The sequence below is a fragment of the Pseudovirgaria hyperparasitica genome (genome assembly GCF_010093815.1).
Source record: "Pseudovirgaria hyperparasitica strain CBS 121739 unplaced genomic scaffold EJ05scaffold_12, whole genome shotgun sequence".
NCBI lineage: Eukaryota > Fungi > Ascomycota > Dothideomycetes > Acrospermales > Acrospermaceae > Pseudovirgaria > Pseudovirgaria hyperparasitica.
This window is the reverse complement of record NW_022985560.1, coordinates 1,225,665-1,237,705: the sequence shown is the minus strand read 5'-3', so window position 1 is coordinate 1,237,705 and position 12,041 is coordinate 1,225,665. Positions and strand designations below refer to the sequence as shown.

General features: G+C 50.3%; 3 protein-coding genes across 3 annotated transcripts; 1 reads left to right on the top strand and 2 right to left on the bottom strand.

Moving 5' to 3' along the window:
• Nucleotides 1–479: 479 nt before the first annotated feature.
• EJ05DRAFT_502679 (O-methyltransferase) lies at nucleotides 480–1,181 on the top strand (the record flags this gene model as incomplete). The annotated part of the gene is made up of 1 exon (XM_033747298.1): nucleotides 480–1,181. The coding sequence occupies one exon, from the start codon at nucleotides 480–482 to the stop codon at nucleotides 1,179–1,181; it is 702 nt and encodes a 233-aa protein (XP_033598670.1).
• A 2,614-nt stretch (nucleotides 1,182–3,795) lies between these two features.
• Nucleotides 3,796–5,238, bottom strand: EJ05DRAFT_502678 (kinase-like protein; the record flags this gene model as incomplete). Its single annotated transcript, XM_033747297.1, has 1 exon — nucleotides 3,796–5,238. One exon carries the CDS (start codon nucleotides 5,236–5,238, stop codon nucleotides 3,796–3,798), a length of 1,443 nt encoding a protein of 480 aa, XP_033598669.1.
• A 5,035-nt stretch (nucleotides 5,239–10,273) lies between these two features.
• Nucleotides 10,274–12,012, bottom strand: EJ05DRAFT_93758 (UFD1-domain-containing protein). Its single transcript, XM_033750080.1, has 3 exons — nucleotides 11,823–12,012; nucleotides 11,429–11,752; nucleotides 10,274–11,366 (listed from the first exon to the last, which is right to left on the bottom strand). Exons 1-3 carry the CDS (start codon nucleotides 11,823–11,825, stop codon nucleotides 10,587–10,589), a joined length of 1,107 nt encoding a protein of 368 aa, XP_033598668.1. The 5' UTR covers nucleotides 11,826–12,012; the 3' UTR covers nucleotides 10,274–10,586.
• Nucleotides 12,013–12,041: the final 29 nt, after the last annotated feature.

Sequence of the window (12,041 nt, the reverse complement as noted above, 5' to 3'; positions counted from 1 at the left end):
CTATGTATGGGCTTAAGTGCGGCCCGAGCATCGGAGAATCGACACAAGTCCGAGGCTCATTGATCTCCATATTGTTTGCAAGAAATCAAGTCAGTTCACTCGTACAGAGATTACCGAGAAGGACGACGGCGCCTTCACCTTCAAATATGCAGGATTCTCCACATTTAACACAACAACGTTCAAATTAAATGGCATTACTGTAACCCCGAAGTCCGGGGCAGACTATGATGTTGTAGATTACCCTTTTACGGTTGGTTTTCGAGTTACGCGCAAGCATATCTGCCGAACCCTGTTCCCGCCAAGGAGGAGTACTATCTGTGTCCATTATAAATACGACATTGAAGTCGCGGATTTGGACCAAGGCCCCAATGCGAAGCTGCTTTCGACGGTTTAGTCAACGAAGCTTCCGTCTTGTCACCGCACTTCACCGTCACTACAACCCATCTTGTAACCTCCCAATCTCCTGCAGCATCATCAGAATGGCTCACGAAAAAGATCCACGCTGGACGGCAGTCGACGAATATGTCAATGCCAACCTCCTGGCCGACGCGAAACTCAACGGCGCACTCGAGGAAGCGCTTAAGCGTACTCGAGCACAACGGCTCCCTGATATCGCCGTCTCCGCTGCGCAGGGCAAGTTCCTCCAGCTCCAGTGTAAGCTCATTGGTGCAAGAAACGTTCTCGAGGTTGGAACACTGGGCGGCTACAGCTCAATTTTCCTTGCAGCCACAAGCCCAGAAATCCGAGTGGTCACGGTCGAGGTCAATGAGCACCACGCCGCCGTTGCGAGAGAGAACATTGCAGCTGCCGGCTATGCAGATCGTGTGGAGGTGATTGTCGGCGCTGGTAGAGACGTCTTGCCAGAACTGCTCGCTAATGTCAACGCTGGAAAGCGTGAAAAGTTCGACTTCGTCTTCATTGACGCGGACAAGCCGAACAATTGGTTCTACTTCGACACGGCAGTAAAGATGTGCAGACCGCGAGCGCAGATCATTGTCGACAATGTGATACGAGGAGGAAGGTTAGCAAATCCGGAAGCCTTTGAGGATCCCAGTGTTGCAGGATCGCGTGAGGTGATTGAGAAAGTTGGGAGGGATCCTAGAGTTGATGCTGTCGCACTTCAGACGGTTGGCGAGAAAAGCTATGATGGGATGCTCATTACTGTTGTCAAGGATACTTGAACTAAGTATGGCTTAGAGGGCGAGACCTGATCAAAGCAAATGCCAAAGAATTCCTCAAATCGCGTTGTTTCGTATGCACCATTTTGCAAGTACCATTTCTATACTCCTGAGCTGCGAGCTCATTCTGAATTCGTGGTGCTATCTCTAAGGGTTTCACGACGAGTATATATCAGGATTCTGTTCTTTGTCCGTGGCACGATGGATTCGATCGGTCTCACCAACAAGATGAAGATCTAACCAATGTCGGGCGACTGACTCTCAGCTATAGAGTTCTGTAATCAGATGTGTCCACATGATCAGCTGGATGAATAAAGCCTTATCAGGGTGCCGAAGCGATGTCGGAAAGCATAGTATTATGATCGGAACAAGTGATGTGCACACCAACTTACACTTTTCATATCAAATGAATGATCCAAAGATCGGAGTTTTCGGTCAGTACCTTTGCGGGATTGTTGGTGCGTACCTGTTCGATTGTGTCACTTTACAGAACGAAATGAAGCTCGACGGGGACTGCTCGCCCATATAAATGCAACAGTTGTGAGACCCAGAGGTCGGAACGCTCTACCCACGAACCTTTTTAAGGTCAAGCCTCCAGAGCGAATGCCGGCTCACATAGAAACGTCTAAGTGATCAAGTACCAAGATGCTGTCGTGCTTCCGAACAAGCTACTGTACTGTCCCATACTTTATTTCAACACATTCAGACAATCTTCAGAGTTACTGAAAGGAATAGGCAGTACGTGGCCTCTCTAGAAGCTCTAGCAGCGCTGCTTTGTGCTTCTGCTTAGATAGGTTATCCGAAGCTTTTCGTTCTACAATAATTCTTCAAGAACTCTACCTCTGCTATTGTACTTACAAATTTTAGAGTTGGTACATCCATGTGCAAGAATTCTGGTTCTGAGCATACCTTGCATCCTTCCAACTTCGGCATATAACTCGATATCACTTGTCGCATTCAGATCGATTAGCTTCTCTGCTGGTACCTTCATGCACACTGTTGCAGGGTTCAATCTCCTGCGAGGATTCCTCGATGGTCTAGGCGATTCTGATATATCGTCAGGGAAGAGACACTGCTTGACGTCAACTTGATCGAAAAAATTTATGCACTTATCAAGTGCACTTTGTGCGAGTAGATTTGCATAGCAAAATGTAGCATCTGCTTTATTACCTTTTGCATGTGGTCATCGATTATAGGATGAAGCAATAAGAGCCTGTATCTGGCTGCTGCTGAAACGACTTGTCATAATCTTGCTACGTCAAATTTCGAAGGTGTTCATACCACAACGCCGAAGACCTCTCGACCAAAACCATAGTGAATAAAGCTTACTTGAATTATAGAAGGAAAGTTAGCAACTCAGGACTTGCCATAAGTGAAGCGAGACCTTTGAATCTTGATAGCATAGAGTTGAAAGCTTCGAGTTAACGCGAGATTCTACCATTGTCTAACCACAGTCAAGTGGTCTTAGACTGTCAGTGATAGGCAAGAGCTAATATGCTGAGATACTTGGAAATGGAGCGAGCGACCTATCAGGGGGTCACATCACGGGAGTCAAGGGAGCTGAGAGCTAGATAGAGTGGATTTAAAAGAGGCATATGCCTGAGCATAACTAATCTATCACCGCTTAGCTCGGGAGAATGCCAGAAGGCATGGACGACGAGATAATAATAAGGCATGTAAGGGTGAGCCCTGGCAATCCAAGTCACAATCCAAGCATAGACAGCAGTATGATTCGAGCCGAGAGATATCTCAAGACAATAGGATGCAATTGAACGCGCAGACAGGACTGGGTATCTAGAAACGAGACGCTAAGTGTACAAATCAAACATAAGTGTGAAGGGTCCCACCCTCCCATTCACCCTGCAGCCAAGTCTGCAGTCCCCTATATACAAAAGACGCCTATCAGGCTTTCCAAACCCACTCAGGGTATACTCCTGCTATACAATTCCAATGCAAGCATCCAAACACTAGGCAAACCCCACTCAGGGGTATTCTCCGCCGCTAGATATGCAATGGCTGTATCGCCCAACAACAGCCAAAGCCACGCAATGTAAACAAACACTAGGCAAGAAACCCACGCAGGGTATGCATCCGCCGCTAGTTGCAATGGCCGTCCCACAGCCAAAGCCACGCAATAAAAACACACCCCAGGCGGCAAGAGACGCACTCCTTTGGTTGGAATGACCCGCCAAGTTCCTCCAAAGCACAGACTGGTGAACGTGCAGCTCTTGACAGGCTCCTCGAGTGACGAGAACTTGAGCAGAGCTTGATCCCAGATTGAGAACATGAGCAGTGCTTGAACCCAGGTTGAGAACATGAGCAGAGCTTGAACTCGAGTTGAGAACGTGAGCAATGCTTGATCTCCGAGGACACGAATGAGCGCCAAGTCTGGAGGAGAGCGACTGGACGAGAGGATATAGACGTTGGAAGGTAGTCAGACCCAGGAATAGCGCGACTGCATGCCTCGTTTTTGACGTCAAGGATGCAGTAGAACTCCCCTAAGCTTCGGTGGAATTCAAGATTTCGACGTCTTGATGTGAGGGAAACAAGGTCGAGCGCGGTCGAAAAGAACAATCTTGACAATGTCCATCCGAGCGAACCACGACACTTGTAACCCTTACTTCCAGTTGCTTCCCCAAGAACCAGGAGAAGTAGGTTGAGGCAGCGGGGGCGTAGGTTCGCATCGCTCCCATGCCTGGACCTTGAACCGGTCCAACTCCTCCAGTCTGTTCTCCTGGAGCATGATCCATCCGAAGACGGGCTCCCAATCCTCGTCCATCTCTTGGTATGCCGGGAGCAGCTCCCGCTCAATCGCCTCACTGGCGGACATGCGAGGCCCGCCCAGCACCAGAAAGCTCTCCATGACGACCTGGAGCTGATCGTCGTACTGTGGGAGCTTGTTGACTTGTTGTACCACGCGCTTGCGGTTGTGGTACGCTTCCCACTGCCTCCTGTTGCTGCTGCTATGGTCCTTGACGGGCCTCCTGCCGGGATGCTCGACAGGTACCACACCTGTCGCCAGTTTGTGGATAACGGCACCAAGAGACCATAGATCGGCCTGCTCACTATGGTCACCGTCCCCAGCCTGGTAGTCTGCCGTTCCAGGATACGGCTTCTCGTCGCCGAGAAAGTGTGCGCATCCGATATCCCCGAGTTTGATGTTGGGATAGTCTTGACCAGGAAGTCGGTCGGACACTAGCATGTTTTCAGGCTTGATGTCTTGGTGGATGATGGGACGCCAGTTTGGCTGCTGGAAGTAGGTGCCGTCTTCGCGGTAGGTGCGGCCCTCATGCAGGAAAGCAAGAGCCTCTGCGAGACAGCGAGCGACATGCAGAATGAATGACTGAGGAGGCGAGCGTCGCTCTGTAAGCTCGTTGATGTCGACGTCGGCTCGTCGCAGTTCCTGTGTGAAGTCCCCAAGGTCCCCAAAGGAGCAAAGCTCGTACTTGAGGAATAAACCGGATTCGTAGCGCATGGCCCGGAGCATCCGAACAATTTTTTCACTGCTTCCGGGCCTATCCGTGCAGACAATCTCCGCATATCGGGCCTCTTCTTCTCCGTTGTAGGACCTCAGGAAGTGTTTGACCACGCAATGACGGCCCATCACAACAGCATCTTTCTCAACGTGGTACTCACGAGCGATGTAGACAACGCCAAAGCCACCAGATCCGAGCTGCTTGGTGATGTGGGAGTGCTCTAGTCGACCAGGCAGAACTGCTTGTTTCTCCGCTGGCTTGTGCGAAGATGATGTCGACCGACCTGACTGAGCTGCTTGTTTCTCTGCAGGCTTTCGCGAAAAAGATGTTGATTGACTTGGCTGAGCTGTTTGTCTGTCTGTTGGCTCGCCAGGAGAAGAGATTGATGTTGATGCCGAACTGAGGTATAGACGACAGTCCGACGGGGTGTTGGGGGACTCGTTCGAGACAGACCAATCGACTGGCGACTGCATCTCGATACGAGGGAGGGACCACGTCAGAGAATCGTGGTTGTTGTTGTTGTGTGTGGTGTTGAGGGAGGATGAGGTGTGTGAGAAATTGAGTTTGTGAGAATCTTCTTGCATTTGTGAGTGTATTGAAGCTGATCAAAGCTGTGCAAGGAGAGATTTGTGAGATGTAAAGATGATCGTTGAGAAAGGGAAAATTTTGCTTCTTTATAGGGGAGCCCGGAAGTGCGAGGATGTTCATCCAGCAACCAAGCCTGGCGAACCATGGTCCATGTTTCCAAGATATCTTCATTTGGTGGGCGAGACTGAAAAATTTCGACTTGGTACTTTGTATAGAATTTCAATGGCTTGCCAAATTTGTTATGTTGCTATGCCGTGTCTCTGAACTGTAATCAGTCAACGGCCTGACTTGTCAATGGTCGTATCTTGGTACATCCTGTACAGGTTGCCGAAATACGAATAACCTAAAGATACATATGAACAATAAACAAGCATCGCGATCTCTATTCTACCATTACATAGAAATCTATTCGATCATTCAATATGAATAGTTAAGATATTCCTCTCATTCGCAACAGAAGGCCAGGAACCGACATTGACACTGACACGTGTACATATATTCTCAGTCTACAATTTGGCAGCAAGGTAGGGAAAAGGAAATCTCGTCATTGGACGTAGGGTTCTTATATTGTTGGAGATGTTTGTCAAATGGGGCTTGACGATCCGCGCTGGGGCATGATACTTCTCATGGTTGGCAAATTACATACATGATGTGCTTTATTAGCATTACAAGGCATTCAGCAGGAGAGGAGACGACACATAATAATTACAGCGCATAAGCAATTTACAATGCCAAATATCACGAATAAGGCATACAGTGCAAAGGGGCATGAGTGGATGTAGAAAACGCCTCGTTGCCGTAGTAGGAAATAGTATTCTTGGGTTAAGCGAGAAACCGTACCATTGCGCCGGTGCCGTTCTAAAAAAAGATCCCAACCGTTGCACCGAACCACTGAAGATGATTTCTATACATTTCGCTCATGGTTCATCGAACGGCGGTATTATGGTGCTCAAAAATGCTGCCGCAACATGCTGTCCAAGGATCGCTGGGGCTGAGAGTTGTGCAAGCTGGACGGTGTGGGCGGCGCCGGACTCATGACGCCTTCGCTAGCAATATTTAGAATTCTTTGTGTTCTCCTCCCTTCCGTATATCCGTCCGATGGAAAAGCGTTGATCGAAGAGGTGTTGATCTCGTCAAGAGATGTACTGAGGTTGGTGATGTCGTTTGGCGCGAAGTGAATGTAGTTGATCGACCCGTACCGGCGGGCCGTCGCAACCCGCAGATGTATGAGATGTTGAATTCCGTGTCCGTGACAATTTCCACCTAGCCTGAGAAATCAAATGCCAGCATTGTTTCGTACGTCTCAGCTGGCGTTCTGGTCATCCTCGGTGATGGGCGGAGCATGTATGACCACACGCGACGTATTTGACTGTCAATTTACAGATAGATGAACCCGGAGAAGGACACGCCTGCCAACCATGTACGAAGTAGATGCAGCCACAGCCTGGATATTGCTCAACGATTTGCATACACATGTTGATGAGATGTGAGAGGATAGTGGTGAAGTTCGAATGAAGTATGAAGACGGGGACAAATGGAACAAGTAAATATACTGACAAGTCCCAGGACAATAGGGTGCTTTAGACCCTACTGCGCAATGGCACAGAACGATTGAGCAAAACAGAACGAGTGATCTTAGAAGAGAGTGAACGCAGGTAAGACATGGCACAGTATGAGAAGAATGACGGATAACGGCGTCAGGACCAGTATAATCTGTCGCTGCCTTCGAGTGGAGACCAGGACTGAACCCAAAGAAGGACAAACAGGGAGGGTTCGTCTGATATCTAGGAATCGTATGGTGGCTTGTGACCAAGAACCGGCGGGCATGTTGGGTCCTAAGTCAATAGGGCAGCGCAAGGTGGGGATAAGCCGGAACGACCGATACGACAGGCTGAAAATCTACTTGAGCATTATGACTGCCAACATTGTCAGGGACCAGACAAGCAGCACGGGGAGGCCAGATCAAGGATGGCATGATTACCATCGAGGCGGCCGAGCTATGGCAGCAGCTGGAGTGGAGTTGGTCTAGAGGCACAGTAGTAATGGGCACATGTGGAGCAATGCGCGAGTACGGCAACAAAGGGAATATCAACATGGGCATCAGGATCCGCGCCAACCACGCGATTATTTGGACTATGGACGAAAGACATTCCCAATGATTCGGATGGCATGGCAGTGTGTTGGCGGTGATGAAGCAGCTAGCATACTGGCAGTGCTATTCGACGACGAGTGCCATTTGAGATCCATGGGGCGTAGAATGAATGCGGACAGGGAGGCGGAATCCGTTGGCTTTTTGGCATAGACGTCAATGTTTCCCGTGCTGAGTAGTGTTGGGGGTCCAAGTGTAAGTCTTGCACAGACGAGAGAGCATGAGTATAGTAATAATACCCAAGGTAAGCCATTGTCCAAGTGAGAGCAGACTCAGTGCCATGGAATCATGAGTGAAAAGGTGGACGTGGGGAGCGCAAGGATATGCAGACATCGAGTCAGCCCTACATTTTGACCTTTTCTGTCTCTCCTGTCAACCCCTTCCCCTTGACCCCTTAGCCCCTTGACCAACAGACCAGAAGCGACTGCGGCTCTGTGATTCGTCCGCGTCTAATTGCCGAGGGATGGACGGCGTGGTAAGCGGCCGCCTGCCCACACCGCCCGGAACAATCATCGCAATGATCGCATGCACCACGAACCACGACCGCGCACGACTCAACCGTTGCATCTCACTTCGCATCCCCACGTTTTCGACCAGTCTCGTGGGCCCATCGAACTCTTTTTGACTGACCCCATGCCGAATGCCTCTGCGTCGAATATCGTCTTCGTATTGCGCTACAGAGATATCAACGCATCGCGTCTGGCGCGCCTGGAGCGAGCCACCACCCGGGCATCTCCCACCGCATCTAGCATCTAATGACCGTCCCAATGAGAACTCCAATGATGATCTTCAGTCGGCAACAGACGCTTCGGCCTGGGTGAGATGTCGTCAGTGCCCAGGGCCTCGCGTGGCACGGGTAGTAGGCGAGTCACTCCGACGTCTATCTTTCTCGGCCTAGTCTGGCTTCTTCAGAATGCCACACCGTCTTCGAGACTCGTATAATGAACCGATCACGCCCGTATGGAATGGACCAGGTCGGTGTAGTTCTTCTATGGATATAATGAAGTTTGCCTTCCTGCAAGATGTCTGGCGCGTGGGGTGCAGTGTCCGAGACGGCAGTCATGTCATTTTGCGTTTCTTCCCAAAGGACACTCACAAGGTTGGTCATTCTCGAATTAGTCAAGCCCCAATCTTGATTACCCTTTGTTGCTAAGATGGAAGCCTTCTGAATTAGTCGACATCTGTTCTAGCTTCCAAGGGTATCAAGCAAGGGATTTGAATATTAGCCAATACGGAATCTCTGCGTGCCACCCTCTTCTTGTATCGCTGATCTCACCAGCCATCTGTCCTTGCGTGCAGATGACGAAGCAATATGAGTGAGACACAGAGACTGTCGGCCGAAGTTTGTTTCACATCGTTCCCAAACAGAAAGACTGTCACCGTTCGATCAATACTTAGGGTCGATGGTTCGCGGTGAATGGTGTTGCGAACCACCAATAGCAAGCATAAAATCCTCTTCTTTACCTAGCGACAGGACTACCCGACTTCTGGACACGAGAGTAACGTCGATTTCTGCACCGTAGCTATACATACTTTAGTTGGATTCCAGGGCTTTTGGCCTTGGCCGACACATGACTTGAGCAAGGCAAATGCAACAGAGAGGCGTAATCGTGAACGAGTAAGAGTAGGTAGGCTGCAATCAATTCCATCATACAGCTGCAGGCCGTTGTCTTCGCCTTACCGGTTCCTACCTTGACGTCTCCACGAATGCTGCCTAGCATCGCGGCAGATGCATGCGAACTCTTGACAGAAGCCTCGCGAACGCTTTCTCACTTGGTCGCGTTCGCGTGCATGTGGCCGTGCGATGACATGGATTGCTTATCTGACATCTTGTGTCCACGTAAGTACTATGAAAGTATTAAGACTCCGCTAAAAAGCAGCAGAGATGTTGTTATAGCGCTGTCTTAAAAAATAGAAAGTGTGGGTATACAATTCCAAAACGAACGAAGATCATCTATGCCATAGCCAGACGCCACCACTCAAAGAAGCAAAACATCTCGTCCAATTTGGAGAAGAAGAAGAAGAGAAAACATAGCTGCGCTTCACCAACTCAGCTGTCTCCACCCCCCATCAAAACTCGAAATGCGCCTCTCGAGTATCGCGTGCGGCGTCAGAGGCGCTTACACCAGCTCTGTCACACTTGCGCGCCAATCTGCAGCCTGATACACCTACACTTGCACTCTCACGCACCACATCACTTGCGTCCCTAGCATACCTTGTCAATGCATGTCCATGGAGTCGACCAGCACCATCCACAGTTTGTATTGTATGGGCCCACGCTCTCTCCATGGTGCCCCCCGGCGCCGCATCTGCCCATCCCACTCACTCGCCATACACCACAGCCACGTACGTCGCCGTCGTCACACCCGGGTTCTGCTCGCGCCGTTCCGCGTCGTATCACCATCAGCTCTATACCACGCCGACAGGTCTTGCAGATCTGCATCATTCGTTCGTGTTTGACATGAGGCTCCAGCGGCGTCGCGTCGTCTTGGGGCAGGCAGTCTGGACTCCCCGGGCACAGTTCCAACACGAGGCAAGTACGAATGAGCAATTTCGATGGAGAATCAATCCAACTGGGAACGCAGACAACACGCAGCTGTTGCTTGTCAAGTGATCGCTCGTGCATGCGCGGTCCGAGCATGGAACAAGCGCCACTTCTGCAGACTGATCCAATGGGGCACAGCAGTCGGTCGGGCAACGCTAGACGAGATGAACATTCTCAGATCGGCCGGGGAGTTGTATGTGTCCGGGAGCCGGGAAGAGTGCCTTGCAGCTGGACCAAGGAGGAAGATGTTTGTGCTTTTTGATGAAACGATGGTGGTGTTGACAAATATGAAGATGATCCCTAACTAATGCCCTAGTGACTTGGTGGGCAATATAGAAATGGTAGACCGTCATAGATTATGAAATGTTATTTGTAAGTATATCTACTTGCTGCTTAGCATCTTTGATGGCCAGGCAACAATCACCAGTAATGTACACGCGTATGCTCACAAATAGCCTTGGAGTATATGCTCAAGCCTCCACTGTCCACCTAGGACGATGAACGTACCATACATTGGACTATAAATTGCGCGTCCGAAAGCATCTGAGAGTCTATGGTCACTGAAAAGGACACCGAATGCTCCCTAAGCAATAATTGCTGTCACCCAACGCCATGTATGCATCACATGCATGAGAAGTTCAGCATATTGCCTACTTATCTCCCTTCTTTTTTCTCAGCGTATTGCCCTGTCCCTGGAAATGGACACCCTCCGGTGGTTTCTCCTGATCGCCCTCCTTCTTCGCAGGTTTGATCTCGTACCCAAAAAATAGTTTTCCAGGGGGCAGACGCAAGGGCTGCGGGCCATTAGTTCTCCTTATGGTAGGAGGAAGAGCGTTGGGCAGGGTGTTCGATGTGCCAACAACTGGTGTGGAAGGCTTCGGGGTCGCCGGTTTGCTGCCTTTCTTGCTGCTCAGCTTGTGCCCTGACGAGAGGAAGTGGCTCGACACTGCTCTAGCGCCTGTGGCTGCGGTCGAGGATCCAGGGGCAATGGAGGCATAGTTTATAGCCTGCGCCATAGTACCGTGCGGATGGAGCATGCCACCTTTGCCCGCCAGAACGCCGCCTGCGCCGCTCGCCGTGCTGCGAGGCGTCGATGTGCCTGATGTGCGCTTGGGTTCCTCATAGCCTATAGGTGGTGCGAAGTCGACGGATAAATCAGTCTCAAGTGTACATATCGCTTTCGTGGCGTTATCCGGCCTGGTCTCAAGGACAGCAATGTGGTACACTGTGTCATTATAGCTGAATGTGAAGATGTCTCCGGTTGTCAGGCAAGAGAAGTTTCGGAACGCATTTTCAAGAACTGCCTTCGGGTCTGAGATCTCCAGAAAAGAACAGTCTTGAGGTTGGAGCTTGATGAAAGTGCCTAGAGGAAGGTCTGTGGACTTGACTTGGAGCATATCCCCGACGTCGACCTTCAAGGTCTCCATGAGCTATACAGAATGATTAGCACTTGATTCTGTTGCTATTATGAATAGCTGTCTCAACTGCGTACCCAGTATGGTAGGTATATCTTCCCCTCTTCTGCTGTGAATTCCAGTACACCAGCATGTGTCTTCTTGTTTGCGTTGTCCTTGTTGTTTGTGAGCTCGAAGAGCATAGGATAAGTAATGTGAAGCCTCGTTAGTTTGTCCAGAGCACTCGGAGGTAGAAAGACTTTGCCGCCATGATTCGCCTCAGGTCGGTCTGGGCCTGGCAACATGGCAACGGGCATGCATCGAAACCACTCGTCGAACCGCCGAGGGGCGCCTCCTTGTCGTCGCAAGAGAGCGGCCTGGTATAGAGCCATCGGATCATCCTCGTCGAAGTATCTGGGATCCTGAAAGTGAATGTTAGAGAGATGCTTGATTGCGACCTCACTTCATTTCTTCGCGGGGTGTTGCACTTGCCATGATTATAGAGGAGGGCCGAATTGGTAGGTAGGCACCCTGGAAGATCGGAGATCTAGGTGGGCTGGAAAAAATACTTGCTTACAGTGGCCACGAGGAAAGATGCGCAGCAGTAGGAGGTTCGAGGATGAAGGCAGGCGTGACACCGATATTTGTGGATGTTGATGCGGGATGTTCGGACATAGTGAAGGCTCCCACTGATGACGCTGGACAGTCTGG